Source organism: Mastomys coucha, unplaced genomic scaffold (assembly GCF_008632895.1).
Source record: "Mastomys coucha isolate ucsf_1 unplaced genomic scaffold, UCSF_Mcou_1 pScaffold15, whole genome shotgun sequence".
Classification (NCBI taxonomy): Eukaryota; Metazoa; Chordata; class Mammalia; order Rodentia; family Muridae; genus Mastomys; species Mastomys coucha.
Window position 1 is genome coordinate 73,035,271 of NW_022196897.1, and position 14,084 is coordinate 73,049,354.

Below are 14,084 nucleotides of genomic sequence, written 5' to 3' on the forward strand. Positions count from 1 at the left end.
AACTTGGGCGCTCCTAATAAAGTGTGGTTGAGAAGAATCCTGCTGTTGTCTTCGTCCTTCCTGCTGGCTGGTGGTCGCGACATACCTCTACCTGTTTGATGGTGTTTTCCTGTATTTCTTTAAGTGATTTATTCATTTCTTCTTAATGGCCTCTATCATCTGTACAAGATTGGGATTAAGTTAATTTTCTTGGGTTCCACTTATGTTAGGATATCCAGGGATTGCTACGGTATGATAGCTGTGCTCTGAAGTTGTCAGATTGCCCTAGTTTTTGTTGATTGTGTTCTTTGTAGCATCTTTAGCCATCTGCAAGGTTATGTAGTTCATGGATGTTCCTGCTGAAGGTATTGGGAAGGAGGCTCGTCTCAATGATTTGGAGTTTCACTGATGCTCTGATGGACATCTTTGGCCTCTATAGTTCTGGATCAACATATGTGATGAAAACAGTATGAGAGGTGGTATGAAAATGGAGGTCAGCAGTAGATAGCAGGGAGCTCAGGGCAGCTCGGGGTGACCCAGTGGACTCAGCAGAGAGGGAAGATGAGTACAGGAAAATCTAACTTCCCTGCTTCTGATCTTAATGATAGTTCTTTTTGACATATTTTTTGTCTGCAATAATTACATCTGATATTGTGCCCATTTTTAGAAATATATATATTTTATTCTCAAAATATATAGGAATATATAGGAATATTTATATATGAGTTAGAATTCTACTTATTAATATATTGCATTCTCAGGCAAGAAAAGAAAATATTCAAAATTGTAATTCATTTTTAACATATATTTTATTATGTATTATAATTATATTTACATGCACATTCTAAATAAATATGTTTCATTACATGTTTGTGATTATATATCTTAATTGTAAGCATCCCTTTGTTACCTCTGCCATTTCATTTTCAGTAATGATAAATTGATATTGCATACTATTGGGGGTTGTGACATATTTATTTTTAAGTAAGCTTAATTTTTGAAAGTATATTTAATTTAGTAATTTTGTGATTTTACAACATCTTAACAAGCAATTAGTCTAGAATATTTAGATAAAGAGGTTATATTTTGAGAAAAGGGAGCTGAATTTCAGGTAAATTTTCTAAGTACATAATTAGCATTGGAGTTATAGGTCTTTATTGCTACATTAATTTCTTGGTTTTACTTATATATGCTCTATTCACTGAGAAATGATTTAGCACTTTAGATCATATTCACTTGCAAATTATTCATTTAATTGTTATAGAAAAAACTAAATCACCTGAGTATTTTTCTATCCTGAGAGAATCAGTATGTTCTCTCCCTAAGGCATGCTATATACTTAAAGAAAATTTCAAAGGGCTGGTGTAAGAAGGAAAATACACAATTTTCACAGCTTGTCTTATGCGACTGAAGCAATCATTTTCAGTGTAAGAAGAAAATCTATTATACAAAATATTTACAAAATATTTAGAAACTCAATTTTATATTATACTGCACACTTTAACATACACGTTTTCTTCAATTTTAAAAATTCTGTAGTATTCTATTACTTTTGAGGTTGTACTATTATTACATTATTTCTTTTTCTATTTTCCCCCCTACATATCCTCTCATATATTCATCTCTGCTTTCCTTCAATTTCATGACATCTTTTTTTACTAATCATTATTCTATACATATATATATTCCTAAATATAACAAACCAGTCCATATAATATTACTTATATTTATGTTTTAACAGCTGATTATTTTGCACTGTGTAAACAAGAGAGATAATATTTCCCAGGAAAGAGCCTATCAATTTAATTTGATGATAAGACTCCACTTAAAAAATTATATACTGTAACTGAAGCATATGTCTCCTATGGAGACTTATTGTGTCTTATTTTGACCATGTATTTGTTGATTACAAGTCTGTTTTTCTTCCACTAGAAAAATCAGATTACAAGAAGTAAAAATAAGGGTTTTTAAAATTAGGGAAAACTACGAAATGCATAAAAATTTTAAAGCCTGAAGACCAATAACTGTTTTGAGCTCTCTGGGGATTTTGTTACTATTAAGTGTTTTACAGAAAATTTAACTTTATTTCTAAATGTTGAGAATTCAATATAGAATCATTCAGTCTTTTATTGAATTTTCTCATATAAATTATCTATTTCATAAAATGAATCAGATATGTAATTCCGTGTTCATTTCAGGAGTTAATGATCACAAAAATTTTCCACAACAAATGCCCTGAAACTAGCACAATAGAGAAGACTTGCAAATTGTGGCATGTTCTAGTTGATTCTCAGTTCTAAATTCAATAAAAGTATGTTGAGTCATTTATTTTACAGGTTGTCACATTGACTGTAAAGTAAAACACACAAACACACATACAAACACACACACACACACACACACACACCACACACACATTCTATCAACCCTTCTAGTGTTAGGATAAAGCAGCACTTGAAGTTACTGTTTTCTTCATGTTATCTCTGTTTCTGGTACTGCTGCAGTAATATGTGTGTTGTGACAAAGTTGATTTATTTCATATATATCTTCCATACTGATCACTATTTGTTAAAAATATTAGATCTTTATATTTTTTAACCTTTGTAATTTCTTTCTAGTAAAGTCAATTAGATAAAATTATTATCAACCTAAATATATATGTATGATATAGAAATGTTTGTGTTGTAAGTATGTATCCTAAAATACTTAAATGATACACATAATTTTGACTACAGGAATTCTTACCAGATACCTAAGGAGAATTAGATAATTAATTCTGTATAACTTGGTGCTGAACGGAGTATATTGTCAAATTTCTAAAAAAATCTTTGCTTTAAAACCAGAAGGGTGAGAATATGAATTATTTGCAAGAAAAAATATTAGCACTTGATTTGTATGAATTGATCTTTAAATTCATGACTTTTAGTAACCAAAACTAAAATATATTGAAAATTTATCAAAATATGCTTATTACCTGATTTTAAGCAAATGTAGATATGCAAAATATTTGTAAAATCTTTAAAACATATGAGACTGTTATGTAGTATTTATAACCTCATTAAACTTTTTTGAGATATGTAAGATATGTATGTATTTATATCTTGTTTTATCACATTAATGCCTCAATACTATGAAATAAAAGTCCTTTATTCTTTAGTACTAAATAAAATATAAATTCATAATTCATTTCACCTTATTCATTGTTTACATTATGTTTTTAGTAAATCTTATAAAAACAATCTGCAATAAGTTACTGCTAAGATTGAACATCCCATAATATCAAAAATAAGCTTAATCAATATTACTTTATACTTATTTGTACTTACTAATACCACATTGATATAAAAGAAACGTTTTCTCAGCTTACCATGTCCATAAATAGTACATCTGAGATTTATACACAGAAATTTCATTCAAAATATAATGTTTCTAATTCCTTACAACTATCCTTTATCAGATATGTGAAGGTTACATTTGGGATATAGCTGTGTATTCTTCTATGTGTATGTAAGTTAACATATGCCTCAGAAAGAGTTTGAATGGTGGACCATCTACTGTCACTTTATTCAGTTAGACCTATCTAATTTATATTGTGTTCCTGATACTTTTTGTAGGGAACATTTACACATATATCCTAGGATTTTTTAAGTAGAACATGAGGAATGGAAAAACTGACAATGAAAATTACTGAACTTAAATTCATTTTTAGGATGTTTGATAAACATGTTATTTTCTTATATATTTTATATGTGTTAATGTATGTATTTATAAATAATTTCATTAATGTGTTCAAATTAAAATTGAAGCTATTATATTTGTGTATATTTTCGAAATTGTACAGTTTTCTTTACACATACCTGGGGGTTTTTGGATATTTTAAATTTTAGATTTCTGAAATTATGTGTAAGAACTTAATGAATTTTTGTATGTTTAAACCCATTATTGACTCTAAAAAAAAGTAAGACTACATATCTAAGATCATTCTTGAATACAAAAAAAAACAAGTTTTTCCTTCTTTTAGAATCACCTAATTGCTGTACAGCTTATAATTGGAAGTTTCAATGCAACAATTACTATGTGTTTCATAGTCAGTATAAATCAATAGGTCACAGATGATTTAGCCAAGCCTAATGGAGAGAGGCTGTTCAAAAATTCAAATATGTTGACTTGTCTGAAATCCTAAAGAGAAAGCAACAGCATTGTTGAAGGTCTATTTTTTTTTTTCAGACAGGGTTTCTCTGTGTAGCCCTGGCTGTCCTGGAACTCACTCTGTAGACCAGGCTGTCCTCAAACTCAGAAATCTGCCTGCCTCTGCCTTCCAAGTGCTGGGATTAAAGGCATGTGCCACCACTGCCCGGCTAATGGTCTATTTTTCTGATTCTAGGGATTGAAACCAGGATTTGTTCACAATAGGTAAGCAGGTTACATTACCAAGGCCTCATAAAGAACAATTGCTGTGACTTTCATTAAATCTGATATTTAAGTTTCAAACACAGAAGCTTCACACCTGATCCAAGATTTTGTCAGAATTTCCTGTTACTGCGTGTTTTCGGCTTATATCGTAACATTTTTTTTTTTTTAAAAAAATGTTTCCATAATGATTAATACTGATTGTTACTGGAAGATATTTAGCTTAGAGTAAATTTATCAATTCCATAGAAATAGTACTAAGAGAAAAAACAAACATTATGAAAGAAATGTGTCTCATATTATATTCAAATATGCTTTTTTGTTGTTGTCTTTTCGCGACAGGATCTCTTTTTAACCCTAACAGGTTTACACAGAGTTATGGAGACCAAGCTATACTTATTTAAACACACAGAGGTTAATCCTAGATTTACAATTAAAGACATGAGTCACCATGCCTGGCCTGAAGATAGAATTTTTCTGTGCACACATTTTAGCCTTGTGAGATCTCCCATATTATAAATTAAATTTAAAAAAAATAAAGGAAAAATCACCAAAGGTTAAAAAAAATAGCTTGGCAGTGGTGACACATGCCTTTAATCCCAGCACCTGGAAGGCAGAGGCAGGCAGATTTCTGAGTTCGAGGCCAGCCTGGTCTACAGAGTAAGTTCTAGGACAGCCAGGGCTACACAAAGAAACCCTGTCTCGCAAAAAAATAAGTAAGTAAGTAAATAAATAAATAAATAAAATGAGGTAAGAGACAATGTTCATTTCAAGAAAGAAAAGTGAAAATAAATTTTTCTGTTCATCATAGTTCATCATGAGTGAATGAAATGAGAAATTGTCAAAAGAAAGGCAGCCCTGAGTGAGTTTGATATCTAAGAGAAATTCACTCCATGTTCTATGATCTCATATTCACTAATTGATGCTCATTCAATTTTCTCTGTTAAACTCTAATGATCTAATGTTCACTGTCTATGACTCAGACACTGAGGAAACTTATTTGATAGACCCTGTGTATAACACATGATAAATATTCATGTTGATAATTGTGAACAAAATGTAACATGAAAAAAATGAGAAAAATTAGCAAAGAATAATGAGCATTATTAAGGTTAAATTTGCTGATTCTAACTGTGAAAAGCACAGCAAAAAATGTAAAAAACTGACTTTTTTCTTTTTATTTCTTTTAGGCTAAATTTATTTTTATAAATGTATGAATTCAACAACTGTACATAAGGCTTTATATTCTATAAAATATATGTACATCATTCTTAAGCTATAGTTAGACAAATTATCTTATGGCAAACATGAAATTTTCATGTTTATAATTTTTTTTAAAGTAACCTTGCTGAAACAAGGCCTCAAAAAATTGGCTTAAGACTCAGAGTTGTACCTCTCCACGGAAATCTTTAGTAAAAGGCTAAAGATTTATACGATCTGAAGAGAAACCAGAGTATTCATGTTTATAATTTTTAATTCACTTCATTTCACTGAACATGATTTAGTCTGATAGTTTGACTGTATGTTCTATAATATTTTCACCAATATTAGTCATATAATTTCACTTGACAAAAATGGTTCATCTATCCAAATTTTCCACAACTCTTCCTCTTTTCTACCCTATGAAATCACATATATAAACAAGGCTTTCAAACTATTTTCAATTAATTTTTAACTCAATAATGCATCTACTTATTCTCAACTTCTTTATTACAGCTCCAGTCTCCAAAGGGAAAGTGCTCATTATGAATTTCTAAAACACAAGCGGGGGATGTGACTGTACACACAGTTCTCAAAAGGCATTGACTTTATACATTGTAAGAGTCAGAAATGTCGAGACACCAACCAGGTTACACTGTACAAAGAATTCAAGTGAACAATGTGACAGACATCACCATGTTTGTACTAACAGGCTTTACTGATGATGCTGACATTCAAGTCTTGTTATTTCTTTTGTTTCTTGTGATTTATCTTTTTACTCTTATAGGCAACTTAGGACTTGTTTTGCTAGTCATTGGAGATTCCAGGCTTCACAATCCCATGTACTGTTTTTTAAGTGTTTTATCATTCCTAGATGCCTGTTATTCCACAGTGGTTACTCCGAAGATGTTGGTCAATTTTCTTTCAAAAGATAAATCTATCTCATACTCTGGTTGTGTGACAGAGATGTTTCTCTTTGTTACGTTTGGAACCACAGAATGCTTCCTGTTAGCAGCAATGGCTTATGACCGCTATGTAGCCATCTACAGCCCACTTCTGTATGTAGTGAAAATGTCACCTAGAGTCTACATACCTCTTATCATAGCTTGTTATTCAGGTGGAATTATGCATGCTACTATACACACAGTGGCTACCTTTAGCCTTTCTTTCTGTTCATCCAATGAAATTAGGCATGTCTTCTGTGACATTCCTCCATTGCTTGCTATCTCTTGTTCAAACACAAATATAAACCAGCTTCTGCTCTTCTATTGTGTAGGTTTCATTGAGATTATCACCATCCTGATTGTCTTGGTCTCTTACAGTTTCATACTCTTCGCAATTCTTAAGATGAATTCTGCTGAAGGTAGGAGAAAGATATTTTCTACGTGTGGTTCTCACCTTACAGGAGTGTCCATTTATCATGGGACAATTCTTTTTATGTATGTGAGACCTAGTTCTAACTATGCTTTGGAACATGACATGATTGTGTCAACATTTTATACTATTGTGATTCCAATGCTGAATCCCATCATCTACAGTCTGAGAAACAAAGATGTAAAAGAGGCAATGAAAAAAATTTTTGAGAGAAATTTCTTCATGAACAAAGTGCATTTTAAATTTTAATAACACTAAAAATAATGTCTGTTGTAAATCTGTATTTTACAGTGAAAAGCACTCCCGAGTTTTGTGAATAGTGCCCATGTTCCAAAATGTTATAGTTAAGTTGTTATTACTATTTAGTTACTGTTTGCTAAAAATAGCAATGAGGACTATCATTTACATAGCTATGGATGAATTCAAACACAGGTATATTAAAAATACGATGGATATATGTTGTTGTTATTAAATTATTTGAATTTTCAATAGCATTCATGTCTTTAGGAGTCTATTCTTTAGAATTTTGTCATTTTTAGTTGTAATAAGTCCTCTTCCTTTAGTCTAAATTTAATATGTCATGCTTTGGTTCCCTTCTTCCCCAGCTATAATGCTATTGCTCAATTTCTCTTAACATACTCCTAACAAACTAATCACCTCTGGTGGTTTTAGACATATTCAACTTAAGCCATAGACATTTTCTCTTTTTCTTTAGCTTGATCTTTTTTCTTTCTTTCTCTTTTTCTTTCTCTCTTTCTTTCTCACTTTCTATCTATCTATCTATCTATCTATCTATCTATCTATCTATCTTTCTTTCTTTTTTTCTTTCTTTCTTTCTTTTTTCTTTCTTTCTTTCTTTCTTTTGCAGTTATTTGTTTGCTGAGACAGTATATCTATATATGCCTGACTGCTCTAGAAATGACTTTTTTAGATGAGGCATCCCTCCAACTCACAGAGCCACTTTTCCTTCTGGAGAGGTTGAATTAAAATGTAAGCCACCATAAAAGGGCTTACATTTTAATGTAATAAAAATGTAGCCATAAATTTTTAAATTCATTATTCAAAGGCATAAATTCTAGTATGCTGTAAAATAAATCAAATAAGAATTTCTACAGGAAACTAAAGTAAACACACTGATTCAATATGCATATTGAATACTATAAGAAGATTCTATAGTTGTGAATTTCCATATTTTTTCAAAACTTTTTCTTGCACCTGGTCAACACAATCTCTGCCCCCATTTAAGCATTCTTATTCATTATTTTCCCCTTCTTACAGTATCTAATTTTATAAAAACTCACCACTAACCATCATTTTATTTCATTTTATGAAAAGTAATGTATTTAAAGCCAAACCACTACTATTTTTCATATTAAGGCATGTGACATGAGTAGAATGGAATAAAGAATTTTCCTACTTCATAAATAAAATTGATATCCCTATCTTATCATATTTAAATGTTACCAGTATGCCAGAATTATTTTGTTTGGCATTGTATAACAGTGTATCAAAATATAACTTTCTTTAAATTTTTGGAGGGGATGACTTTTTAGTTAATCATTTTATTAATTTAAATTTCAAATGATATCCTCCTTAATGGTTACCCCTCCACAAACCCCCATCCCATCCCTCATCCCCCATTTCTCTTTTCCTCTTTGAGAGTGCTCCTCTACCCATTTACCTACTTTCACTTCACCCCTCCAGCATCCCCCTAAGCTGGGGCCTTAAGCATCCCGCCCCCTCCCATTGATGTCAGATAATACCATCCTCTGCTATGTATCTGGAGTCCTGGATCCTTCTATGTATATTTTTTGGTTGGTAGTTTAGTCCCTGGGAATTCTGGGTGGTCTAGTTAGTTGATATTGTTTTTCTTATAAGGGGTTGCAATCCCCTTCAGCTCCTTCAGTCAGTCCCCTAGCTCTTCCATTGGGGTCGCTGTGCTCAGTCCTGTATTGGTCAGGGAGGGGATAATTTAATCAGATTTTTTTTATGATTACATACCTGTTTTCAAATAAATACGCACAGCAGTTATCAAAGAAGGAAATGATGAATAATAAAAAGACTGATTTCATTTATAATTAAGTATGTATTTTAAATGTTTACCAAATTTATTCATGAAAAACAGACACTCAATGTCACTTTTTGCAAGAAATTTGATTATGCTATGAACCTTAAGATTATGTTACTTACTGAGAAAATCTGTTTGTAGTTGTTGTATGGGTCAGACCTTAATACACATCTTTAATTTCAAACAATGAAGGTAAACATAATTTGTAGAAGGAGGCACCCGGCAGTTCTTTTAGACAGGAACACTTCTGGGTCAGAGATTTTGACTGTGGGTTAGTAACACCACTTCTCCTCTTGAAGCCCTGTCTTTCAACTAGATGTGGATTCTTTGAGTTTCCTATCTCCACTGTTGGGCATTTCATCTAATGTAACTCCCATTGAGTCTTACAAGTCTCTCACCACACAAGTCTCTGTTACTTTCTAGAGGGTCTCCCAACCTCCCACCTTCTGAAGCTGCATATTTCCATTCATTCTGCTGGCCTACTGGGCTTATCTCCTGGTCCCTCATCCCATACCTGATCCTGTTTTCCTTTTTCTCTCCCCCTCCCACCTCCCATGCAAATCTCACCCTCCCTTTGACTCCCATGATTATTTTCTTCCCCCTACTAAGTGGGAATTAAGCATTTTCACTTGGCCTTTCTGTTTGTTAAAGTTCTTAAATTCTATGAGTTGTTCCCTGGGTAGCCTGCACTTTTTGGCTAATATCCACTTATACTATGCATATCCTTTTGGGTCTGAGTTAACTCACTCAGTATGATATTTTCTAGTTCTATCCATTTGCCTGCAAAACACATGATATTTTTATTCTTAGACTGTAGTTGGAGGAATATCCTCTCAGATAAGGGGGGAAAGGAATGGGATGAACAACTGTGGAAGTGGGGACCTGGAAGGGCAACAAGTGTATTTTAAATAAATAAAAAGTAGAAAAAGAAAACACCCATGTTTGAAAGTGATGTCTAATTGAGTGGCAGGCACAGTAACAAATCAGAGAAAGTTTTGATAGAATAGGATATATGCAACTCATGAAAAGAGAAATGAAAGGGAAGTTACTTCAAGGTCAGTGCAGAGAAAGAAATGGGAGGCAGTCTCTATAACCTAGATAGTTATAGAGAGAGAGGTTGCAGAGGAAGAACAATCTAAATACAGGTGAAGAGTGAAGCCCAAGAATAAGTATCCAGAATACTAGAACATGTTACCAAAGTTAGTATAAGGCTAAGCAGATCAATTCAGGAGCATCTAAGAGAGAAGACAGATTGAATCAGTCACTTTGGAGAAGACTTTGAGCCAAAAAAAGCTTATGGGAACCAGCCAGTTAGAGTTCAGAAACACAGGAAAAGGTGAGCTTCTTCAGCAGTAAACCTCAGAGGCTCTAAACATTCTAGGCCTAGTTTAGATTGTACAAAGTCTAGAAGCCTTCAGGACTAGGCCTAGGTTAGAAGATGGAGGCAGTAAGTCTCAGAGACAACAATTATGTCAGGCACATAAAATATACATTTATAGTTATTTTTATCAAAATTCTGGTTATCTTCTTTTCTGTTTCATTTTTTAAGTCTGTATTCCAGAAACCAACTGATAGCATGACTTATCTTTCTGCTATTTCTTCCAGTCAATACAATAAAATTAACAAATCTTCATTCTTTACTTTCATCTTAGTTCTTTTTCACTATATAAATGTTGACTTGCTTTGTGCTTAAAACACAAAGGTATGTTTTTAAAACACTTGAATAATTTGAATACCACCTAAAGTTTTTACTGTGTTAAAACTATGCTTTTTTTCTCTTTTCTTTCCTTTTTTCTTTTATTGGTATTTTATATTATATTTTTAAATGTTTTATTGGTCGTTTGCATATTTAGCCATGTTCTTCAATCTTACTCATCTCTCTTTCTACATTGGTCTTCTGCCCTTGCAACCTCTTCCTCCAGGGAGACAAACAAACAAACAAAACATCTTACCATGACAGCTACACTCTGTCCTGGTGTGTTACACAGTATATAATTCTACCTCAAATGCTTTTCTTGCAAATGTTCACTGCAGAGTCATCAGTCTGCTTTGAATTATCTGGCTTCTGCTACATTATCAGTACTAGATCCTTACTGGGACTCTTCTTAGATATCCTGTTGTTTCCCTGCATCATGGAGATATTGTAGCTTTGGAATCAAGAGGACCATTCCTTTCATGGACTAGAACTGGGTGGTACCTGAGTCAGTCAGCATGACTGCTCTCTCCTGTTCAGGCCACTGGGACCAGCTCTGCAATCCTACCCAGGATAGAGGGCAGGAAAACCTCAGCTGAGTGCTACAAACTACAAGGGAATGGACCAGATTTCCCACTCTTAAGCCCTCAAGATCATAAAACTGTACTCTTAGATAAAACTAAATCTTTATATTTCACCATTAATAAAATACAAACCCAAATGTATCGATGACCTGAATGCTAGATCTAATTTATTTATTTAATTTAATTTAATTTATTTTATTCACTCTACCTTGGGATCACTGCCCCTCTTCCAAGTAACTCCCTACATCAATTCCTCTCCAACACCCTTATCTTCTCCTATGAGAAGTTGGAGGCTCCATACATATACTCCAACTATGGCACATCAAGTCTCTGTGGGGCTACATGCATCCTCTCCCACTGAGACCAAACAATAAACCCAAGCTAAAGAACATGTCCCACAGACAGACAGATAACCACCACTTCATTTGTTCCAGACCCACATGAAGACCAACCTGCACATCTGTTATATATGTGTATGGGCACGTAGGTCCAGTCTGTGTATGTTTTTTCATTGGTGGTTCAGTTTCCAAGAGCTCCAAGAATTCAGCTTAGTTGACTCTGGTGGAGTCAACTTCCTGAGGAATTTCTATCCCTCAGAGCCCTCAATTCTTTCCCCCAACTTTTCCACAAGAGTCCCCAGGCACCATCCAATGCTTGGTTGTGGGTCTCTGCATCTGTGATTCAACTGGTGAGTGGAGCCACTCAGACGACTCCTAGACATGCCATGCTAGATTCCTGTCTGGAAGCATAACAGAGTATGCACCAATTCTGGTGTTTGCCATAGGTTGGTTCTCAAGCTGGGCCTGTTATTCCTTAGTCATTCATTCAAAGACCCGAAATTTTAAAGTTGATGGAGGAAATAGTGAGAAAAATGCACCTAGACTGAGATAGTCTTTCACACATCATCACTGAGTTGTCTGAAGAATGAAAGCAAATGCCATTAGCAGAACCATAAAGTCTGACAAGTTGAGGTAAAATGGAACGGAGCTCTGAGCACTCGATGTATAAAGGTGAGACCAAGTTTTTATAATGAGAAACACTTCTGATAATCAAAGTCCAGATATCTGGGTCTCATTCCTGAAAAAAAAATGTGATTTATTAAAGACCATATGAACCACTTCTAAAATTAATATCCTCATAAAAATTTCAGGTTAGATGAAACACAAGATAATGATTTATAAATAACAATTATATATATTTCAAAGATTTGAGAGAGGAAATGAATAAAAGCTAGGATCAAGATAAAACAAATTGTTGAATAAAATAATGAAAATTCTTGATATTAAAATATAATATAATATACAAATGTTTTAAAGAAAAGCAAACCTGAAACCATGAAAAAGAAATTCATTGAGTCAAATAAAAAGCGTATATGAAATTCATAACAGTAGCTTAGATAAACTGGATGATAGATGATTATGTCTTTAAGATATGATAGAATTTGCATCACTCAGTCCAAAAATAAATAAATTAATTAATTAATAAATAAATTTATATCTTAAAGTCAATGAAAGGAACAGCCATGGATTCTGTGAAATCATAAAAAGACAAGATCTACAAATCAAAGGTACAGAAGGAAAGGAAATGTACCACATTCAAAAATGTTGTAGACATTATAGTCAAAATTTCAAAATTTAAGAAAAATTTCCTATGAAATAACTGTACAAACCTCAAAGGAAACATGACAAAAACTCACCAAATCATATAACAGTCAAAATAATAAATGTGCAAAAGAAGGAAAAAATAATAACCTTTATACAAAGGAAGGCCCATCAGAACAACAGATCTGTCAAAAGAGACTTTAAAAGCCATAAGGATTTGAGTCAATTATGAAAGTTAAGTTACAAAAGATAACAGATGCCAACACAGATTCCTATACTCCAAAACTATGTCAAAATCAAATGAAAAATAAAAACTTTCTGTGCAGAATAAGGAATTTATTGTGAATATACCAACTTTTCAAAGTATACAAAAGGGTCTGAACACAATAGTAAAAACACACAAAAAAGAATGAGGAATATATAAACAATTTTGGAACAGTTTTTCAAAAGATAGATATGAAACATTACTTAACAACTGCCAAGAATCAGTATACTTTATGCAATAATAACTATTCATGTTGTTGCAATCTACTCACTATTTTTTTTAAGTTTTATTGCATTATGATGAGAAAAGTTACATGATTTCAATTTATCTGAATTTGTTAACATTTATGAACATTTTAAGTAAATAGAATTAAATTACATTCTTGTTTCCCTTTTGTACCCCCACTCCTCCCAGACACCCCCCTTCAATACCCACAATATCTTTTTTGTTATATTTCTTAAAATTTACAAAATATTATAACAATAAAAATAAGTATTATAAATGTTGTTTGATATAAAACAACAATCAATTTAACAGACTTATGTAGATGCTCATCTACAGAAATAGTGAAAATACATTTTTCTCAGTATAAATTTTAAATAACTCCAAACATATTAACTGCATACTTCAAAATAATACATCACTACTAGTATTTTCTTAAATGAACATAAATATATAAAGTCTTTTTGTTTGTTTTATATTTAGTAGAGTTTAAAATCTTGGCTCTTACTGTGGTACAAGCCCAAAATAAGAACAATTTTTAGACATTGAATTTCATTGTAATAAGTCTGTACTTCAATGACCCTCACATCACCAAAGGATTTTACCTCCATCGTAGCTAAGCTGAGAGTTGACAGTTCTGCTGCTGCACCAAGAAATGAATTGTAGGCTTGATTTTGGATACAGAATT

The 14,084-nt window shown here is 32.5% G+C and overlaps 1 protein-coding gene and 1 non-coding gene across 2 annotated transcripts; one reads left to right on the forward strand and one right to left on the reverse strand.

Moving 5' to 3' along the window:
• Window positions 1-5,730: 5,730 nt before the first annotated feature.
• Window positions 5,731-5,846, reverse strand: LOC116092614. Its single transcript, XR_004119360.1, has one exon. It is a non-coding gene; the product is annotated as a U5 spliceosomal RNA (small nuclear RNA).
• A 305-nt stretch (window positions 5,847-6,151) lies between these two features.
• On the forward strand, window positions 6,152-7,282 carry LOC116092105 (olfactory receptor 1094). The gene has a single exon (XM_031373463.1). The coding sequence runs from the start codon at window positions 6,220-6,222 to the stop codon at window positions 7,210-7,212; it is 993 nt and encodes a 330-aa protein (XP_031229323.1). The 5' UTR covers window positions 6,152-6,219; the 3' UTR covers window positions 7,213-7,282.
• The last annotated feature ends 6,802 nt before the right edge of the window (window positions 7,283-14,084 follow it).